General features: G+C 38.5%; 1 protein-coding gene across 2 annotated transcripts in view; it reads right to left on the reverse strand.

Annotated features, from left to right (window-relative positions):
• Window positions 1-1,318: 1,318 nt before the first annotated feature.
• LOC135992875 (contactin-6-like) overlaps window positions 1,319-22,960 on the reverse strand; it is an 86,403-nt gene continuing 64,761 nt past the window's right edge. The window contains exons 13-20 of one of the 2 annotated variants that reach the window (XM_065642289.1): window positions 22,720-22,869; window positions 18,769-18,839; window positions 15,764-15,998; window positions 15,109-15,224; window positions 13,571-13,757; window positions 10,417-10,529; window positions 8,500-8,668; window positions 1,319-1,470 (exon numbers count right to left, since the gene is read on the reverse strand). In XM_065642289.1, the coding sequence (XP_065498361.1) occupies window positions 1,319-1,470; window positions 8,500-8,668; window positions 10,417-10,529; window positions 13,571-13,757; window positions 15,109-15,224; window positions 15,764-15,998; window positions 18,769-18,839; window positions 22,720-22,869 (1,193 nt within the window). Of the gene's footprint in view, window positions 1,471-7,394; window positions 7,826-8,499; window positions 8,669-10,416; window positions 10,530-13,570; window positions 13,758-15,108; window positions 15,225-15,763; window positions 15,999-18,768; window positions 18,840-22,719; window positions 22,870-22,960 lie in introns of those variants that run through there. The other variant, XM_065642290.1, reaches the window with a different exon arrangement.

Raw genomic sequence — 22,960 nt, forward strand, 5'->3', positions numbered from 1 at the left:
GAGTCACCAGAAAATATCTCTCCTGGAAACATCAAAAATCAGCTTGTTCCTGTGAATGTTTTGCTCTGAAGAAACAGTGTTTTCTGATGGGAAACTGTTTCATGAAACGTTTTCCAACCAGCTTTAGCACAAATACTGCCTATTGTCATTGTGTGGGAAAGTGAAGAATATATTTTATTTTAGCTTTGATTCCAGCAGTGTGCAGGAAAGTGGCCTCTTTAATAGAAGCTTTTGAGTCAGAGAAGTGGCGGTGAAGAACCTTGTCGCTAATGGGACAATTGAGCTGATGTTCCTCTGCCCCTCTCCCGACCTTGAGTAAGCAAAAGCGCTGGTATGAAACCCCACTCAGTAAAATGAGGTTTCTTCAGACAAGCTCATAAGATCAAATAGTGATTGAACTGCCAAATTTCTGCATGCTCAGAGCTGATCATTGCTTTCCCATTTTATTTTACTTTTCAAAACCAAATCAAACCAAAACCCCACAACAATAAAAAACAAAATAAAACCAAAAAACATGTAGGAAAAACTGACAGCTACAGTAGAACTTCTCTGAAGCTGCCCACCTTACTCTTTTTCTCTTTTCCTAGGGTTTTAACAATTGATTTATCCACTGATCTTTCTGGATGTTTGCTGTAACATAGCTATATGGGCATACAGGTATTTGAAGTAGCTTCTGGCTTTGAGGGCTCATTTAAAAACAAAGAGGAATCAGCCTGACATGGACTGACAAAATTCATGCTATGTCTTTCACTGTGGAGTTTGAGACTAAGTTTTCTCTTTTTCTTTTATTTGTTTCCATATTCCTTCATCTGGCCCTTCGTGGGCCTTTTTTCCCCCCTGCTCTGTTATAGCTGCTGTGAGCTGTGCAGATTCTTCAGGAGCATTAATTCCATTTGAAATTTGTCATCCTAAAAGAAGCATTGAATCCTCAGTGGGGGAGAGGCGCGGAAAGTTGCAGTATTTGATGTATGGGTTTGTTTTCTTTGTTTGGTTGGTTTTAAACTTTTTAGAAATTCTGCAGGACAGATTTTAAGCCTCAGTTGACGGAGAGCCTTAACACAGAGAGAATTTACCCAGGAGAATATCTGCTTTTGAAGTTAATTCCATTTTCCAAGCTCCTAATGAAGGAGAGAAGTTGCAGGAAGTCACGATACTTTGTGCGGGTGGTGGGATGGATCCAGTGCAGTGGCTCAGGCGCATTCAAAGGTGGATTTTCCTCAGCCAGGGTGGCCTGAGAGAAGAAGTCCACCAGGACAGCGGTAACAGGTGATGTGGTGTGACCAGTCAAATGTATCAGGGGCACAGGATCCTACTTATCTCAGTTTGGGAATGCCTCAGAACAGTCATGATAAACAGCAGTTACATTTGCTTTATGGCACCGTAAAGCAACGTCCGTATGCCGGAGCCAGCTGGCAGAGATGCTGGAACAGCTCTTAGGTGCTCGAACTTTGCTACAGATAGCAATGTTTCCTAAAAAAGCAAGAAAAAGAGCAACATTTCACCCTTTCAGGGGGACCTTGGGATGCCTCAAGCCTTTCCTCCATAGGAACCCATCTGAAGCTCCCAGTCTCTTGCTGGATGAAAAGGACAGAGATACTAACATTAGAAACAGCAACATGCTCTGAAGAATGCGCCCACCAGTTAAAGTTAGCAGAATGAACAGCAGTTTAGTCCTCTACTTCAAAATTCAAATGACTGCCTGTCTTTTTACCATCCAAGCCTTCCAGCTTGTTAGCTCACTAAGCTTGTGGGTTGGCTTTAATCCAGCCAGGGTAATATTGTAGGTGTTAAGCCTTGCAACTTTTGTCCTGTGCTCTGCATCAACATTTGTCTTCTACTTTTCTCTGCTAGAAGCAGCAATACAAAAAAGTACTTCTACTTCAGCTGGTGGACGATTTTTATCAGCTCATTTTAGTCAATAAAGAAAGAAGTCAATCACTCCCAGAAAATAGTGCTCTCCAGTACCGTATATACCTGGACAGTACAAGCACAGAATAAATCAATAACCACATTAATCAATATTATGTAAACTGCTGATCTCTGTGGATAAATTGTACTGGTGTAAGACGGCTTTCAAATAAATTCTAAACCCACTCAAAATGCACAGACTTTAAATCTACTAAGGGGAGTGGGACGTGAAACTTTTGTGCTGTTTCCCTTTAAAATCTCTGGGATAGCAGGGCTGCAGAGTAATGTAATTAAATCATGCTAGCAGCACTCACACACTCTCACACACAAAGTCTGCTTCAATAAGAGCCCCAGAAAATATCCTTTAACTCAAATCTGCCAGCAACAAGGCATTTCTGGCATTGTGTGATACCTCAGCAAGAAAGGCCAGACTGAACAGGAAAGGGTGCACAGAGAAGGCTGAGCTGCAGTCTGGTTATTTTACAGCCCAAACAGCTGTAGGAGGTTTTGCTCCTCTAGATACTTCCATTTTTTATAAAATCCCAAACCTAAGCATCTCATTTTTTGTTTTACATATTGCTATAATAGCAGTCCCATGCAAGACCATGGGCAGAGTGTACAGACACGTTGCTTGTAATGGAAAAACTGAACTATGCCTAAGGAAACTGGGTTTGTTGCAGCAGTGTTGCTTGCAGCAGGTTGTCCCTGTGCTCCATCTGCATTGCCCAGCACGCATGGGTGGCAAACAAGCAGAAGGAGACAAACAGGGATATAATTTGGGAAAATTTGTGTTGGCTTTTGCACTGTGGGTCTGAATATGTTTTGGAAAAGGAGATTGTTAGGAGGTGATGATAGCCATGAAGTTGTACATAGCATTAGTACGAATGCAGAAGGTGTGTGCACAGGTGGTGGGTGTGGGATGAAGGGAGATTTCAGGATTTATCATAGTACTTAACAGAGCTATGTCAAGCAGGTTAGGGTCCTACAAGCCATTTCTGGCAAAGCAGAAACCAGAGCCATGTATGGCAGTGTCCAAGTCAGTGCCTTAATTAACCTGGCCCATCTCCCATACCGTCTGTGGAAAAGTGTATTTACTCAAGTTCAAAAATTCTAGAGACTCAAATGAATCTTGCAAAAGACTTTCATATTATAATGGGCATTCTGGTATCCTTATGTGTTGCAGAATTATTCGAATTCATTCTCTAAGGATGGGAAATATTTGTAGCCATTTTTCAGTACTGAAATATATTGGCATATATAGAATAGGTTAAGTAAAGAAATTATACAGAACATTATTATTAATATGACATTTTAATTGCTGCATCAGACATATTTTCAAGTACTAAGTGCTAAGAACTGATAAAAAGAAGAATTTCGTATTAAAAAATAACCTGAATGATTGATGCCATTTAGAGGCCTTTATTGTACCATACTGTCAAAATGTCCAACTGACCTTTTCTACATGGTAAATTTCTCCAAGAAAGATTATATACAAGCTATTTTAATTTCCAAGCCTTTACATATACTCCGATGATGACCAGGGGCATTGTATATTAAGTCTCTGCAACCTTGTTTAAATTTTTAGATAGACAAATATTTCTGAATGCATCATTTGTCTTTCTTTCATGCTTTCAGTCCGTGACAACCCTGTAAGTGACAGGTCCCCATTTATTCACACTCAGCAGCAGAAGGCAGCATACAGACATTATCTGAACTCTGTGGCTGAGGCTGGCTGGACCACTCCTGGGTGTCAACAATGCACAGGCTGTGAGGTGATGCACATTCCCACACTACCTGGTTTTGAAGAGCTCATCATCCTTGTAGCAATAGTTCAACAATCCACTGCTAGTACCATCATACCTCCATCCGTGGACACCCAAAGGCCATGTTGTGGCTGCACCTACACAGGCACTTGAAACCTAATATTCTAATATTCAGGGGCACTGAGATGCAGCAACTCTCTGGCACTTTGAGGGAAATTGTGGGGGACGGTGCCTCAGAAATATCAGTGCTGGAAGGGATCAAAAGCATTGGTTTATTCAGAGTAGGACAAGTTCTACTCTAGCTTTCACCCAGCAAAAGACAAAGAGCAATTGGACATGTGCTTCCTGAAAAGACAAAAATCTGTGGAGGGGTGTAGGGAGGGAGGCAGGATCTCCAGGGACCAACCCACAGTCACCCAGTGCATGCCAAAACCTCTCTGAGCAGATTGACTCTCTTTTCTATACAGGGTCTGCAAATCATTGAGGGAAATTCTCTGCAACTGCATTACAGCCAGATGTTAATAAAATATTTTTCTGTTTTTACAACATATTTATATGTAAGTGTGATTCAGAGCTCTGCATCAAGTCATCACCAGGGCTGCATTCCAATGGCCTGCAGAAAACATAGGGTGTTTCTGCACTTCAGGAGAATGTTGATTTAGGGGCTGGTACAATAGCACACATGGGCTATTTTATTTGGTTTCTTGGCATTCATATTCAAAAATTGCCCTATAAAGAAGGGAAAAGCATTAAAAAAGTTTAAACACTCTTAAATCACAAAGAAACATTGTGTTTAGAGTGAACTGAAACATTTGGATAGACTAAAAATTGCTTTTTTCATGGAGAAATATTTTGTTGATGTATTAAATTTAAAATGAAAATCTCTGACTGTGACTCTTTTTCATTTTTTGGTAATCTGCTTAGGTTGTCAAAAGAAAATAGGCATTACTCTTCCAGCTATTTGAAAATTAAGGCTGGTCGGTGATTTGATCTGATGCCACTAAAATCTGTCAAGACTGGGCCCAAGGTTCCCTGCATTGGGCATCTTTAAGTGGGTTTTTTAATTCAACCTCCTAGTTGCTGAAAATAGAAGCATGGCAGAGTCTTTTGTTTTACTTTTTCCACTGTTTTCATTTCAACTTCTGGTTTTACAGGATTTATACTGTTCTTATTTTAAAACTTTTTCCTGCAACCACGAGGAACTATTTTTGACCTTTTTTTTTTTTTTTTTTCCTTTTAATGAAAACTGCTAGTCATCTGAGCTGTTTCTATTTCAACCTCAGGTGCTCTAATACCATTTTCACGTAAAAAGAAGAGGTGGACTTTCACTGCTTTGGGCAGCTCAGACATCAGTTTGTTGTAGTGAAACACCAAAAAAAAGAATTGGGGATCCAAACAGAAGAAAAGGAACAGGCACAAGTTAGAGGGCTACACTGATTTAGGGAGGATGGAGGGGTTATAATTATAATCTATACTTACACCTTCCTGATTAGAAGCTCTGCATCCAACTCAGAATGATCACTTGGCAATCCACTTGTGCTCCAGCTCTAAGGGAGTTCAGCAAGGGAATAGCTTTATTCATGTTAGTGATCTTCCTAGGCTAAAGGGCTACTCCCATGGGAATGACAAAATAGGACTAATGTAGAAATTAAGAGGTTAAACACTGAAGACATAAAGAGCTTGATTTTGAAAATTACCTTCTTGAGTATCCTGTAAAGAACATCAGTAATGCATACAGAAATGAAAACAAATCTGAAGAAATGATTCGTTGTTCAGTTTCACTGCAAAGAAAAATGGTTTTCCTTCGTTAGGGTATTATCAAAATTTTTAATACCATATCCACTTCTTTCTAAACTGTCCTCTTCTTTTGAAAGCTGTATTAAACCTCTTTCTAATAACTCCTGTGATTAGCATCTTTGTAGAAATCCCAGAGGACAGGCTTCTAAAAGTGGTATTATATTTCCAGAGCCTCCCTGTAATTAAGCATCTATCAGGCCTTCTATTCAGGTGTATATAACTGTTCTGCAGAAAATCTCTCTTTGCTTGAATAAAGAGAGCTGTTTTGTTTAAACTTAGCAGAAGGATTGTATTTGTATTATAAAATATAAGATTTTTATACTCTGTTTAACAGAAAAATGGACACGAGAAGGTCTACCAGTGAGCTGCCATGGCAGAGAGCAGTTCCTGCTGGAGACCTGCTGGGAAGGGATGGTGCAAAAAGCTCTGTCAGAGCTCCACCAAACAGTGGTCAACTCTGTGAAACATTTTGTTAAGTCCAGTATGGACACTATAAAACATCATCAGGTGTAAGTGGTATTTGCTTATCCACAGTAAAGAAAAAAGCCCAAGTTTCTGCAGTCCCTTTCTCAGTGAGACTGCAGCTGCACAGACATGAGAACGTGAAACACACATTCTTTTGCATTTCATGGTGTCAACATGAGATGCAAATGTTTAACGGTCAATGCAACTCCACGTGAAACATCTTATCCTACAGCCTTAATATCCTTTCCTTCCTCTGTAGTCCTTAAATCAAAATTAGATATCACTCTGTAATGTGCGCTTTTGCACATTTATGATTTTACTTTATGTCAGTGTATGTGTTCTCCCTGAAAGTCCAGCACATGGGCTTTGTGAGTAATCTCAGGTACCAAAGTTTAGACAGTTTCCTATATAAAAACACATTTTAGACTCTCTTGTCGCCAATTTGGCCTCCCATACCCATGGATAAGAAACAAGTCTAATATGCTGTTTGAAGGATTATCATTCATAGATTAACCTCTATCCTTTTGCTTGTTTGTGTGTTTCTGCATCACCATCCCCATTTGAATCATTTTCTTTTAAAAAATATTGGGGGATATTTGATTCGCTTACAGTTATAAATGGTTACAAAGATGACACAACACGTATTTGATATTGGTGAAAAGAAAATATACTTCAGAGTAAAGCAGGAAGGAAGAAAAGGTCAACCAGTAGTGATATGAGACAAAAAATACTTTTTATCGGATGTTGTTAAAGTTGACATGAGTGTGGCTTCACATTTTGAGCTGTGTCTACTGACTTGAAAGCTGTGCTCGCTCTGATGTTTAATTTGTCATTCTAATAACTCAATAGATTGAAAGGCTTAATTAGATGCTTTTATTTATATTTCAAGATGATGAAAATCAATGTTCTTCTCATTTAGCTTCATACCCAGCCCAAAGATGAATCTACACTTTCAAGCTACAGCAAAAAATAACAATATCAGGTGACAGAGCAACTGAACCTGCTTGAAGACAGATTTTGCAGTCTCTCTTCAAAAAAGGCATTCGGCATTTCTGCTAGTTCTGTTGATCAGAACAGCCTTAGCATGAAAAAGTCCTTTAAAATGTACTTGAGAATATGTAAGGTATCTCATATTGTAAAAGGTATTGTTTCATTCAGATCTGGTTCAAAGCTTGCTGATGCCATTGAAAGTCTTTCTGTTGAACTCAATGGGGTTTGGGTTGGTACATATGATTCTTTTTATTTAAGTTTCGTTTTTCTGAAGAAAATAGTACAGCACACTTAATATAATGCATTGTATGACACCTCCTGTAATGTAAACAAGCACAACAAGTAAACAAATAACTTTTATTTAAATGAAAGGTTTTTTACAGGTTACATTGAAGAAATTGAGATAAATAATATCCACATCACAAGCAATTGTAAGTCTCTTCTTTCAGTTTTAAGAGCTTGGCAGAAATCTTTCATGTTTGACATACAGTCACACTGGATTTTCAATAAGAACTACTGCTGGTAAAAAATTTGAGACCACTCTTCTTACAATCTCAAGTTATGTTTGGCACCACTCCACTTAACTAATGCATATACATTTATCCATTAATTTCAAAGCTTATTTTTAAAAATTAATGTAATATTGATATTTAATATTTTCTTAATAATAGACCACGTCTATCTCCCTCTGCCATCCCTGCTGGTTTTCTCTATCGTGAATGTTGGTCATGGTGAAGTATTCAGATAAAATCTACACATGGTTTATTTTTAAAAGTCCATAGTTGAACTTTGCTTTGATCATCAAAGAAAAGGGTACATAAGAACAGAATTCAATATCAGGATCCCAGATGTCAATATACGGTTTACTCTTTGGGACAATTTTATTGCTCCAGAGCTTAAACCTGTAAAAATATAAGCACACAAAATTTCTGACAGAAGTAAATTTGTGTCAACAAAGCACTTTTCCTATACATGCTAACATAACAGTAATCTTTGTTCTAGTTTCAAAAAGAAATATTATCCACAAAGGTTATTTCTATTTATTTATTTTTTAAGTTGTAGCAGCAATTCCATGGAGTATGGTTTTGAATCAACTTCCCACCCTTCCTGTGAATATCTACTTTCAGGACAGTTTTGGCTAGTGCGTTGTAAAACTGTGCTCCATTTTTGTGTGAATAATAAGGTATTTATGAAGGCAGAGACTGGACTCTGGGCAGCCCCTCCCCAGCCATGGAGAAAGGCAACTTCAGCCTCTGTCTCAGGAGCAGCAGCAGCTCCAGAGCAGATTTGACTTTAATAAGAAAGCTTATTTCTCTGTCCTTCCCTGAGCATTGCAGGCCAGGGCAGATGGAGACCTACACTAAAAAGAAGGTCACATCTAGGTGTCGTGCAAAATACTTTCTCTGCTAATGAATGTGAGAGCACCAGAAACTAACCTATGTGTACCCAGCACTACAAAGCTGTAGGAGGGAGGCCACCTATGGTAATGGTAAGTCTGCTAATCTACTGTACTTCTTGGAGGCAGACAGATTTCTTCGTACACAATAACATTCAGAGAAAAAAAAATCTCACGTACTTGATATTTTTGGAATCCTGATTTCCTCACTGCTGCTGCCATCTCCACCGTCACTAACTGTTCTTATTTCTATGAGATAATCTTCTTCAAATGGTACCAGAAGTTCAGCTGAAGTGTTGCTTGTCTCCAGTATATGGGTTTTGCTATGTCTGTTTTGTCTATATAAGATCTGTGTGAAAAGGGATTAGAAAACAAGAGTGGTTTTTTTTTTGTTTGTTTGGTTTGGTTTTGTTTTGGTTTTAATTTTAATAGAGAGTTTTTGGCTGAGAATATCTTCTGTCACGTGTCAAACTTTTCAGAGCAGTATCAGCATCCTGTAGATTATTAAAGTTAATTCAAAACATAGAAATGTATTCTGCAGAATTTTGTGATGGAGGCCACAGCAGCCATTTAATCCGTCTGTGTTTTGCAGGAGAGACTTTGCTAGAACTGAGGCTCACCTTGAAAGCAGAATTATGAAATCCTTATCCAACACACTTATGCTCTTCTGTAAATATGGAAGTTAGACACACCTTTAAAGAAGACTTCAATCTAGAACACCTTTTATATCCAGAATTCATCTGACACTTCAGCAACTGAGGGCTTATGTAATGTTTTGGTTTTGTTTGCTTGTTTGTTTGGTTTTGTTTTACCTGTTTGTGATGAGCATTTATAGTCAAATAGAAACATTTGCATTGACTTATGTGTAAAATTACCACTGAAAACATCAGACATTGCATAGTGGTATGTTTTTAAAGACTTCAAAAAAAGACAGAAATTTGGGTAGTAGTATCTGGGCTTCCAATTAGGAAGCACATTTCTACAACTAAACATGATGGATCCAGTGCCTGCTTGCACTTCGTCCTTTTTGCTAACGTGTCACTGGGACAAGGTGCAGAGCAGCTTGGGGGCTCTCAACAGGCATCCTGCAGACTGTGACCAGCTTTTTTCCTCCAAGAAGCCTTTCTCCCTTGCTAGTACAGCAATGACAGTGTTTGACTCCTTTCTCTTGACAATCTTTTTGACATATTTATGCTAAAAAGAGCAACCGAAGAGCAAAACAGTAGAAGAAACAGAGATAATACAAGAAATACCAGAACAAGTACTTAAAGCACTCTTTCCACATCAAAATATAATAAGCAAGTGTAAAGTAGGTAGGCTAGACACAAAAGTCTAGTTTTAAATTTTTCCCAGTGTGTGGAGCTACTCAAACACACTCACTAGGGCGTAAAAGAATATGATCTCAAGAAAGACAGGGGGTGTCTTTTTGTGTTTTTTTCCTCCCTAAGCACAAATAACCCTGTGTAGACACTAAAATGTCTAGCAATATGAGAATCTTGATCCTGAGAACCTTTCCTCATGTAAGCACTCTCCACCTCAATTTTTACATAATTTCAGGAGTAAAAAAGTCTTTCCGTAATTCTTTTGAGGTCAGAGCCACTGCAAGCAAGCTTTAAACTAAATTTTCCTTCCCTTAAAAAATAGATTTATGGAAGTGCTTTTTACTTCACTCACATTCATCTTTACATGAGTATCTTCCTATCTATTTTCAAAGGTACATTTATGAATTGCCAGGGAGTGAGAACTTTTAAATGTGTTTTATGCCTGTCTTCAATGCTTAAGAGACTGTTTTCTACTTCTTATATACATGTGAAACACCTTCCCCAAAAATATTTGCATGCAAGAATCTCAGATGAGTAAGATTACAAGGGAAATGGGACAAGAGAGATCCAGCATTGGGGACAGAAAATCCCTGTGTCAGGATAAAGAGCTGAATGAACACAGCCATCCTTCCATTTGTATAAATGTTAGCCAATCACCTCAATAACTCCAGAAAAGTCACTGTTTTCCAGATAATAGCAGTCACTTTTCAACAGGTCACTGTTTGTAGCTCTATTATCAATAATGTCTGATTAATGAGATAAAGAAATTACTTACTTTGTAGCCCAACACCTCTGATTCATTCTCCATTGTTTTCACATGTTCCCAGTTCAAGCAGATTTTGGAATTTGTCAGCTTCCAGGCAATGTTTACAGGGGGTTGACTTGGTGCTTTAAAAAAAAAGATTATGATAATCACAAGATACAACTGAATATTAATTTACATAGTGTAATTGAAGGAACTGCTGACATGGAAGTAGCAAATGCATGGGTGATTCAAATTGAAGAGTAAGAAATATTTTCCAGTCTATCATTGCTCTTGTATTAGTCTGAATAAAGATCTGTTCATAGCACAAAACCACTTACTGTGAGAGTTCATTTTTGAAATTAGGAAAAGCCTGACAGTGTCTGACAGTTCAAGTTATATTTGATGGATTTTGTTTAAGTACTGTGTTGTTCCTATCTGTATTTTAATGTACTAGAGAATGTTTTGCTCTATGGATTTCAGAAAAAGCTGAAACTAAGAGCAGAATACAAAAGACAAGATTTTCATCAGCCATGAGGACAGGTTACAAAGAGCTACACATTAAAGTCTCCATGTGATCTGTAATGAAACATTGTAGGATTTTATAAATTCTCAGCACAATAGGCTGAGAGTAGCTTTTCAAAGGCTTTTTATGCCTAAGTACCAGGACTTTGAAAATTTGCCTACAAGTGACTGAAATTGAATCCTGTGTGAACATGTGAAGTTGAAACTGTGCCTTTGAACTGTATCTCAGATTTAGAACAACACATAATATCCTTCTCCATGGTGCATCCTCCTGGACCCTGCCTGGGAAGACAGTGCTGAGAGTGTTAGGGGAAATAAGCTCTTGAACAGAATTAAGAAAAAGGAGGAGAGATTTGGAGCAACAGGTTGTGAGTGTCCCAGACCTGACTTTCAAATGCTTAACTTTGGTGACCTTTTTTTCTCCCTGTAGTTACTATATATTGATGATTAACATTCGTAACTGGGAAGGTACTGTTGATTTGGTAATATTCCGCAATTTCTTTCATTTCCCATGGAGACAGAATAAAGTGAAGGGTGCCTGTTATTTCATATCTATCTACTTCATAACTGTGAAGAAGTTTAATCCATCCCATCAGTAGGGAAAGGAACTGTAAGTGGACCACCCAGGTGAATATGAGCCATACTGTCAGTGACAAGAAAAAAATAACTTTCTTTTTGAAGGTATTTATATAGATTCACATACATAAAACTGAAAATATATTTAAATGTTATTTGAAACCTCTTTGTTGCTTTTAGTAGATATTTTATATAAGAACGTGATAACAAAAAACTCAGAAGAGGCAAAGGATGTCAAATATTTAATTGACTCTGTACTCTGACAAGTCCTGGGAGCATGCAAATATGGGTAAATACTGCCTTATTCCAAGATTTTTATCATAGCACTTAAAACCATCTTAAATCATAGTCTTTGGGCTGAAAAACCACAAGATGATTTTAAAGACAAAATTATCCGGTTTTGCTACACAGCCAGGGACCAGAATAGGCAGTAATGTAGCACTTCCCCCAATTCCATAGTTATACCCACAAGCAAAACACTGCAAACAGTTCTTCAAATCTAAGACTAACAGATAATTTTTAAAACTATGTTCTTGTAATCAACTTTGTCAAGAATAACAGTAGTCCCAAGTATATGCTTAAGTTTATTAAGTTAATGACATTACTGTCATGTTTTACGTAACATTTAGCTTTGTTGCTGTACTGAGTTGAGGTTTCATCTTTGCAATGTATTTCTAATATTGATATATACATGTATTTGTAAAGAAAATGAAAAAGCAAAGAAATGGCTTTAAAGAAAGTAAAGAAACAGAAGAACTGAGCTTCACAACAGCTCCTAGTAGAGCAGTATGTTCATGGACAGAAGACATAATTTCCACTTACTTCAGCAGTATAAACTTAAACCAGGATATCAACTTAGACCTCAAATTGATCTTAAATAAGTATGTGTCAATCAGAATTGCACCTTTTTGGTAGAAGGACTATTTTAGTTCTGTTTAGTCTCTACAATAATGGCATGCACAGAACATTGTAGGAATCCTGGACAATAAGTAGGAAAACAGAGCTATTACCTTGAAGCGAAAGCTCCTACTGAATATGAACATTGTTTATATTCTCTTGACATATTATCTCTATTCATATTGAAAGTGCTTGCATCTTTCAGAGGCTAGAGCCTAAAAATTTAATATCTGTTTTTAAATATTAAAAGGGTTATTTTGACTTTAATTTTTAAATGGACCATTAGCACAATCCTGAATTTGACAGAAGATGAAGTCAATGTAAAGCAAAAGCAAATTCATTCTTTGTATGTCTTGTCACTTGACTGCCGTGTCTCTAACTTGTTTTTCATACATAGGCACATAGGAATATAGAGAGTCATTTCCAAAGATGAGTCTATTTTCCATTAAGAAATTGCCTGTGAGAAGAGTTCTGTTTGAGTCTATGAGAAATACCTTCTCTGACTTAATTTTGGTTTATGTTATTTATATTAAATTGTAATGACTAAATAGTATTTATATTAATGTATCCCATATGCTACCCTCTGTAGTGTACAGTTTAAAGGTCACAAAGAAACCACTGTATTTGGAGAATTCAACAGTTTTCTTTAAAACAACAAACCCATATTCCCCACCATAAGCTACAGTCTGATCTGTGGAACTTCTTCCTTTTATTGATTCTGCATCTCTTTTGAAATCTCCTGAAAGCAAGTGGCATGCTGTTGCAATGCAAAAGGAAATCCTTCTTAACAGTTTCTACTCTGTAGGAAAATAAACAACGGTGCTATCTAATTTTGTAGGTGTACAAAATTACTTTACCATACAAATAGAATAGGGTAAATAAAATAACCTTCCCAAGTTTGATTTAAGTTGATAAAAATTTTGGCTTCCATTGAGAAAGCCCAAACTAAATATTAAAGTCTTAAACACCAGAGTCTGAGCAAACTTGATGTGACCATAAAAATACTGTCAGGGAAGAGAGAGGGAGATGTTTCTTAGTCACAGATTTTGTTGCTTAATTTTCTGAAGAAATTTGGAATCCAGTTTTCTTTGATGTTGCAACATTTAGCAGAGATGGGTCAGGGTAAGCTGAAATGTCACTATCACACTTGGGAGTTTGCAACATTTGTTGTATGAAATTGAATACTCACGTGATTTTTTAGTGGTGACATTTACTGGAGTACTAGAGGGCCCTGTCCCCGCAGTGTTGTAAGCTCGAACTGTTGCAAAATACACTGTGTTAGCTTTTAATCCTGTGATATTTCTGGCTGTCACATTCCCATTGACTCTGACTTTACCAGCTGTGCTTTCCTTGGGATCATCAGTCCAATATAAAACCTGAAAAGCAAGAACAAAGAACAGGCAATTCATTGTTTTCCATCAATTACAGATTTGGCTGGGAAGCAGACATGCTGACAATGAAGATTTCAAGGAATACAGGATTTTTCATTTTCAAAACTGTTAGGAAATAAAACCAATCATAAATATTTATAGACAAGAAATAAAATTTCAGAGACTGAATTCCAATTAAGAAAGCAAATGGAATCCTTAGCTTTATAGATGTCCAAAAGGAATACTTTGATAATGTGAGAAATTTTAAAAGCTTGTTTGGTTTTGTGTTTTGAACACATTTGAAAAAAAAATTTAAAAGATACAAAAAATCGCATTTATCTCAGTCATCTAAGAAGTTTTTTAATTAGTTTGTATCTTGCCTCTAGTTTTGATTCAATTACAGCTATTTAGACCTGTTGGTTTGTTTTTCAGTGGGTAGTTGATTTAGGAAGGTTTGTGTACTGTGCATAAGTCCTATCACCTTCATTTCTACATGTGTAATGATAGGACAGAATTTTAAGAATTTCTGATTTAGTTTACTCTTGTTTTATCTAAAAAAAAAAGTTTCATTGTGCAAGTAAAATGCCTAGGAATCATATCTGATGTTATTTTAAAGTATTTAAGCTTTTAATACAAAAATCTGCCCGCTCCTCAGCCCATGGGAAGCACCTCTGGTCTGTCCTGAGGATGTCAGATCCTGTTGACACAAGGTTTCTGCTCCCATCAGTTGCTGGAGACCAGAGTGAAGCCAGATGCAGCACAGCTTCCTTGCAGCTTCCTCTGCTCAGACCCTGAAGTGTCTGTCCCTGGATCTCTCCCTGGACTTGATGCCATCACACCACAGTGCACAGGGCAAAAAACCTGTCAGTTATTAGTAAGTGAGCAGGTGTTCGCTATGAATAGGAGTGTGAAGCCAAAAGCCTTTCAACTACGCTGCAGCGCAAGCTTTGGATAGTAGTGATGTGCATTTATCCTGATTTCTTCTGTAAGCACTGCTATAGGTCGTGTGCATGTCCCCATACTATCAAGTACCCCATCATGCTCAGATGGCATTACAGCTGTGTAAGTAGAGGAGAACCGGCTTTGTTTTCTGGAGTCAAGCGTGAATCCTTTTATAGTAGCCATCACAAATGATTAATCTTGAGGTACTAATTTGCATTACAAAAAAGCTGGGACAGAATTGCAGTCCTGGTCTATAAATGCTTGTGATTATCTCAGGTGAAATGTTGCTAATGAGAGCTGGGTGAAGAGCTTCATCGTCTGCTGACTCAGAAGCAAGGGAGGAGGAACCAGAATACAGATGTGGCTGGGAAAGGGACATCTGTATGGTGTCAGACACCAGCACCAGTCACCTCACCTCGTAGCCCAGCACCCTGCCCGTGTGCCGGTTCCATGCGATGGGCTGCCAGGAGACTTCCACCTCTGCCGCCGAAATGCTCAGGGCTGAAGTCCCCGCTGGTGCTATCTGCGGCTCTGGGTGACGGGAGAAAACACAGCTGGTGGAACAGGTGTGCTACTAAAAAGGTATTATGTCAAAACTGAGGGAGACTCAAGAAAAGAAGATGAGATTCTTGGAGGAAGCAGCAGGGAGAGGCTTGGGAAACCTGGTGTGAATCCCCAGTTTTGCTGCCTATTTATTTGTCAACAAAACTGGAATTTCTCAGAGTTGGTCATTACCCATGAGCTGGGACAGATTTTCAGAGATCAGCTGCACTGAGTGGTCTGAAAAGCTAGAACCTCCGAGAGCTAAACTACTTTTAATGTCTCTTGATTTTTCTCAGCCCACTCAGCAGGCTTGGGGACAAACACGCTGTCTGCTTCAAGAGATTCTGAAAATCTGCCCCTTGCTTTTGCTTACTTCCATTTCCCATCTTCTGCCATGTGTCTCTGTTGTCAATCTTCAATGAGCAGCTTTGAACAGGCTCCTTAATATCTCTGTGGATATCTGCCTGATCGTATCTGGGGCCTACTGGTCCTACGCAACCATTACTAATAAGAGTAACACACTTTACCCTCTTCTCCTGAGTAGACAATGGATATGGAGCTCAGCGTCCCTTCTCCTTCATTGTTGTAGACACCAACTTTCACTTCGAAAGGACAGAGAGGTGTAATACTTTCATTCCTATAAACGTATTTGCTTGCTTCTGCTGAAGCCACTACTGCTTTTATCCAGGTTGTTGCGCCAAGAGGACGAAACATAACAGTGTATCCAAAACCTTCCCCATTTTGTAGTTCTTCTGGAACTGGCTGTAGTGACAAGGCAGTCAGTCAATAAGCATTTGCAAGTACACACTGTTTTAATTGAATCTTCACTCTCTGAGTATATTTTAGTGGTATTGATTTAGTTGACTGTGCCTTAGAGAAGATAATAATGTTTGCTCCATCAGTCAATGTAATATTGAAATAAAAATCAGAATAATAAATCTATTGAGGCAATCAATTTAGAAACAAAAGATCTGATGAGCTCCATTAAAGTTATTCTCTTTCAGGCATGAAGTTTTCAAAATTAAAAGCATTTCACTCAGCACTGGTTATAGCTGAATCCCCCCCTGCCCCTTCCCCCCCTCCAAGGGGTATAGGAATGCTAATTTTAAATACATTATTTTTAAAGAAAAAACATAGTTGGGAAAGGAGCAAATGTATACTCAGAAGTGTGCATCAGCTGTGTAATTGCCTGCATATGAGTACACTACTTACATATTTTTTTTAGCACAAATGAAAGTCTCAAGTGCATGAGCATATTCTTATTTGTTCAGAACAGAAACATTGTTGCAAGTCAACATGGCAAAATTAATGTTTCTATTAATAAAATCTCATGTCAAGATATGTATTAATGTCTCATGCTGAACAGGCAATTACACGAACTCTGTGTCCAGCATGAACTTCTTTGTTTTCTTGGGATAAATATACTTCTCCATTGGCTTCTTAAAGCAAGAGAACATTTATGAAACAAGAAAAGAACAGTAGTACATGGAGGAAGGAAGCGTTTCTCAGCAAAACTTCATTTATTTTAGATGCTTGCATTGAAGTAAGATGAACAGAAAAGCAGCCATGAAAAATGGTGCAAAGAGAGAAAAATATAGGGGCAGAACTGTGGCCCCTATAACTCTTCCTGGCTCCAGGCTCCTATCCCGCAGAGAAACTCCCAGGAGCACTAAAAGTATGAGAAGATTAAAAAAAAAATAAAATAAAAAAAAAATCGGGAAGTAAATCAGAAGATTTCAGGGCACTTATTTTATTCTTGTCTTCATAAATTCATTCTAATGCTAATAATAACCCTGGCCTGGCATCTATCACAAATGTGTCTTAAGTGTTTTACAAACATTAATTCCCCAGTGTGCCCCCTTCTATCTCTTTTCCAGTCCTGAGAGAGTTAAGTGTGAGTGATGATGGTACGCTGTGGATTTATAAGAGTTCAAGCTACTTCCTAGAGCATTTAATTTGTTTTTGAGGCTTCTGTGACCTCAGATTTAATCAAGATGTTTAGTGAGTTCATCACAGAAAGCTGGAGAATCGTGTTCAGTGTTGTTAGCGTGGCATAATTAGTATTTCTCTGACTATTTTTCAGGACACACTATGGAGTCCAATAGGATAATTTGATTGACATCTCTCAGGTTGTTTTCAATTTTCGTGTTCTGCTCCCAAATAGTAGATCAGTAGAGGAGAGAATGAAACAAGAGTGCAAAAGATGCATATGCAGGAAAACTTAGTTCAGTAAAAGTGAAGTTTCACTCTGTTTGGAGCATGGAGAAGAGAAAGCATTGGCAATATTATCTAGTGGGGATTTTTTTCTTTTGACCTCATTTTTTTCCTATCACTTCTCTTCCTCCTCTAAAAGGCTGGTTAAATGGCACAGTTTTTACCATACAGGAAAACACAGATAACTCTATCAGCTGATGAAAAGCATCACTTTTAGTTTAATTTAATCCCTTTTCTTTTCCTTCAAACTGAGCTTATACATGAGCTTAGTTATTTCTCTGGAAAAAAAAATGAAGTCAAGGGCGAAAGCAGACTGTTTTCTTTGCTTAAGCTGAACTAGAAGTCGTCTTTTTTTTTTTTTTTTTTTTTCCCCAGGGCTTATGAAGGGACCACCATGTTTTTGGAGACCCTGTCCTAAATTAGAAGCTAAACAGAAGTCATCTTCTGCAGCCTCTGAGACACTCATACCTGATAGTAAGATTTGTGGCAGGGCTGCCTGGCCCCTGACCTCCAGGCTGGGTGCTGCCAATGACATGAAGTAGCTCCTACTTCAGTCAGATGTCCTCAAAGACAGCAGAAAGATTTTATTAGGTGAGTCACATGAATTTCACAGGAGTTTTTCAGCAGCAGTGAAAAACCCTGAGGGTGGGAGCTGTGTTTTGTGGATTTTTTTTCCATAGGGGCTGGAGACTTGACCAAGCACCTGCCCCATCACTGCATGGGCTTTGCAAGACGCACCTGCCTTCATCCTGATGCCCATGGGAAGGCTGCTGGGTGGCTAGAGAAGGAGGGCTCCTTCCCACAGCACTTGCTTTCCACTCTCTGAAATGACCTGCACTCACCCATCGCAACTTGTAGTATGGTATTAACTGTTCTGAAAATGTATATTCTCTCCTCTCGCTGGAGTGCTGAAGAATTAAAGGGCTCATCTCTTTTAACGCATAATAGGATATGTCTTGTCAGCACAGTGCTCCAGAATGAAAAACATGTAAACAAAAGTATGAAAAATGTTAATGCAGAAAAACGGCCAAGCAGATTAGTGTGTTAAGCACCTCCTGTACAATGAAGATAAGAGGGTTATACAGACTTCTAAACATCTTTATAACATGCCTCTTAAACTGTTTATTTTTATAAATTGTTCAGTATAACACAGAAAACTTGCTGTATATCTTACAGGCTGTTTTCTCTCCACATGCAGGATAAAATCCAGGCTCAACCAAAGTCCACGACCAAAAGCCTTTGAATTTGAGCAGGGCTGAGCTTTCACCCATGGACTCTTCCCCATTAGACAGCTTAGACTAATTAGGCTAACAATTACCTCCCATGTGATGACCAGCTCAGAACGGCTCCCTCCTCCTCCACTGATGTTTGTTGGTGCCATGACAGGAACTGGAGAAGAAAAGATAGTTGATGCTTGCAACTACCCACTGCTACTGCTGGGGATCTTGTTAAGTGGATGGTTAGAGCTTTTCCTAGCTCACACGCGGTGATTCTGCCTTTCAACATGTAGAACAGGGACTATACTATATAACGGTACATTTTAAATCAACTGAAATTATGTTTACACATTTTCAAGTTTCTAAGGTTGAAGCCACAGATGTATTTGATACATAAGTACCCTGGTTCAAAAAATTAATTAAAGAAGCTAGTAGCATCAAGTATCTGACATTATTATGCCTCATCAACTAATTGGCAAAATGATGTTCCATTCAGACTGTAGCTGCAACACTACTGATTTACTAATTATGCATTTGTTCAGTAAACATCTTATTGGATCAATATATTAATTTTTTTAATTGGCTGTATGCTTTTCTTCAGAAATTCAAAACTTGTAATATGCTTTTCTCCTTCTCCCAAGTCTCTAAGTGTCCAGGTTTCACTGATTATAGCTTGATTTCCCCAGTATTGCCCCAGATGTGTGGCACCATAGGTACAGGGTCAAGGTCAAGCAATGTGCTGGTGTTCCAGGCTGAAGGAGCTTCTCATCACTCAAATGACTCTTGGTGAAGAGGCAAAGAAAATACTAGCATTTCTTGCCTCTTGCTCTGTATTTCCATACACATGCCCACTCCATTAGCCTATAAATATTGGCAGTTTTGGGAAACTGGATTGTGATATAATGGATGGAATTCAGACAGATCAACCTTGTTCTTATTGTATAGTTTGCTGTAGATCTACTTGCAAGGATGATATAATCTTTCTTTTCAGTTGCTGGAGAAGTATAAAAAAGAGGACAACCCTGGAACTGAACAAGACAGAAGCCTCCTATAAGAGGGCCTTTGTATTCTTTGACATTTCCAAAACCTTGATACTATTTTTAGAAATTTCAAGATTGTTTTGTCATCCCCTTCATTCAGCTCTTACTGTCTGAAAATTTGATGTGTTGAGATAGGACTGAAGACAGGGTCAGAACAGATGGGACAGTTATATCTCAAAAGATTTTTCAGAGATTTTGGCAAGTTTTGCCGTGTCCATCTGCCCTTCCCCATGTCTTCCATCCAGCGTTAGCCAAACCACAGTAGAGGCAATAAAGGCAATAGCCCTTTAAGTTCACAGAAATTTATATGAACATACACTTCTAGATTCAAGTCCACATATAAATCTTTATCTGATTTCATCCTCTCTAGATATGTAGAATTTTCTCAATAATTTTTTGTGCAGTCATGAAAATGAGTGCAAGTGCAAATGGACCGGGGTCTTTCAGAGAGTTTAGCATAGGTATTCAATTTTGTCACTCACAATCAATGTCTTTGTGCACATCAGAGGCAAATAGTCTAAGACTGAAAAGAACAGCATTAAAGGAAAAAATGACAAAACAGACTTTCAAGCCTCATGTTTCACTGTTTCATGAACCAGTTGATGCTCAATTAGTTCATGTGTTAAATGTGTTCAGTATTTACTACATTTGCATGGGGAAAAAATTTGTACTAGTGCTCAGCAGAGCCTCAACTAGGTCATAGTTGAGAAACAGATGAAAATTTACAGCTGAGTGCACCAACAGAGGCTCAATTAATTCTCAGCTTCATTTTAATGAAATGAACAGTGGCTCATTTGCATCCACAAATCTACTAATGCTCAGATTTCAGCTGGAAAAATAGCTATTACAACAGTCAAGTTCAAATTCACCCTTTCATGGCCAGTCTTGCTGTCCACACTGTCATACTGTCTTCAGTTTCCTGCTTTGATAAAAAAATTCAAATATAATGTTACTTCTCCCACTGCATAGAACTGTTTTGAGACAGAATGATTCACAGCAGTGAAGAGCTTAAGCAACTAAGCCTGAACTGAGTCTTCCTGTTCCTTTTGTTAAACTTCACATGGGGCTACACTGTAAAGAAATAGTGTTCCTTGTGCTATTGCAATGGTAAATAATATTAATTTTATTGTTTCTTTCTCTTTCCAGGCCCAGCCTTGTGAATCCCTCTAATAAAAAAAAAAAAAAGGCTTTGAAACATGGAAGTTTTTACCGACTATATAGGTGGTTTTGAATACCATGCTTTACAAAATCCCAAGGTAGCAAGAGCAAGAAAGACCTTCTTAAGATTAATTTTGACTTCATGATCAATCATACAATGGAGAACACATATCTGATACTCTATTGGGAAATTTAGAAAATCTGGCCTCTTCCTGAATCCAGCTTTTCCTTAGCCTTCCCTTTCCACATTGTCCGTTACTGCTTGCATATGAAAATCTCCTGTAGTTCTCTGGCTGGAAGGGCTCAGGGACCACTTGGACATGCATCCCCCGGACACCTAAGCCCAGGCAGGATCAGTGCATCTTTCCAGGCTGGAGGGTTGCAGGCTATTCCCTCTGCTTGGGAGCAGCCTACTATCTACTTTACTGCCACACTGGCCAGGCAGTCCTGACAGCTGATAAGACGCATCTGATGTCTCTCTGTACCTGGAAAGCTGACAAAATCTATCCAAATTGGTGTTCTACTGAGCAAATAGTCCATTCTGGCATGAGTACTCAGTGTAAGTTTTTGCTTCAACAACAGGAAAAAAAACTTATTAGATTTAAATCAGCTGATCAAATACATTTTGAAGTAATTCTGCCTTGGGACAAATATTGTAGGTATTCTGAGAAACAAATGGATCCTCCTTTCTAAGGATATATATATATATTCTGCTGTATAATGTACAACACTGTATTTTGAGTTCTGGCTTGAAATGCAGCTTGCCAACCTTCAGAGCTTGGTAAATGAGATAAACAGAGAAATGGAAGAGAGGAGAGGAGCGGAGAGGAGAGGAGAGGAGAGGGGAGGAGAGGAGAGAGAAGGGAAGAGGAGCAGAGGAGTGGAGAGGAGAGGAGAGGAGAGGAGAGGAGAGAAGACAAGAGAAGAGAAGAGAAGAAAAGAGAAGAGAAGAGAAGAGAAGAGAAGAGAAGAGAAGAGAAGAGAAGAGAAGAGAAGAGAAGAGAAGAGAAAAGAAGAAGAGTGGAGTGTAAAAGCTGTTTCCACTTCACTGCTTTCTGTCCTATAAATACTGATTTTATAGGTGGGAGAGAGTTGATAAGCAGGAGGCTGGGAGAAATATAAAACAAATGAAAGGTTTGGGCTTCAAATAAATTGTACCAAACTGAGTAGGTCAAAGGACTGACAGTGTCAGTCATCCAAGAATGAGTCTTCTTCCTATGAGGTTTCAAGTCCCAGAAGTTAAATATATAAAGGTTAGACAGGCAGACAGTAAGGATCCCGCCCTGGAGTCAGTGAAAGCCATTAGTTTCACTGGGCTTTGGATGCTCCAATTTATTTCCTCCAGTTAAAGCCAATCTCCTGTCCCCACTGATGCTCAGATATCAAACAGCCTCTGCAGCAAAGGCACTACATGCTTGTGCTAGGATGTGCCAGAGAGCTGGCTTTATAATTTTCTATACAAGTCCCTAAGCAGGGTATAAATGCAGTTATAATTGAAAGAAAACAAATGCTGCTCCCCAGTTGCTTGAATGAAAGCTTGTGTTCAGGCATGGGGATTAGATATACTTTGGGACATATCCAAGGGAGGAAGCATAGGCCAGCTCCAGCCTTTATTACTGGCCCGAGTGATCTTCAGAGAGCAAAGTGTGTCATACCTCAATCATGTCCAAGCATCCCTTGCATCCATAGCACAGGCCTGCTGTCATTAAGCCATAGCAGTCACAGGCTAAACTGTCAGATAGACATGTAAGTAACCTTGTAGGACTGAGTGGCTCTGCTGCAGTGAAATTCTCAGACTCAAGAGCTGGCAATTTGACTGTGTGGAAAAAAAACTGTCAGAAACTAGGGACTTACCTGCTGCTTTAGTTTTCAGTAGAGCTGATGGTCTGCTTGGCTCCCCAGTTCCAACACTATTGCTGGCAACCACACGAAACTCATACTCAACCCAAGGGCTTAAGTCAACCACTGTTGCCTTGTGAGTCCTACCATTAATGACTTCAGGAACTAATGGCAAAATAAACATGTAATGACAAATTATTTTTGGAGTAATTAATGGTATGTGCAAAAAATGCAAGGTAACTCTCAAATTGCTCAC

The sequence above is a fragment of the Caloenas nicobarica genome, chromosome 11 (assembly GCF_036013445.1).
Source record: "Caloenas nicobarica isolate bCalNic1 chromosome 11, bCalNic1.hap1, whole genome shotgun sequence".
NCBI lineage: Eukaryota > Metazoa > Chordata > Aves > Columbiformes > Columbidae > Caloenas > Caloenas nicobarica.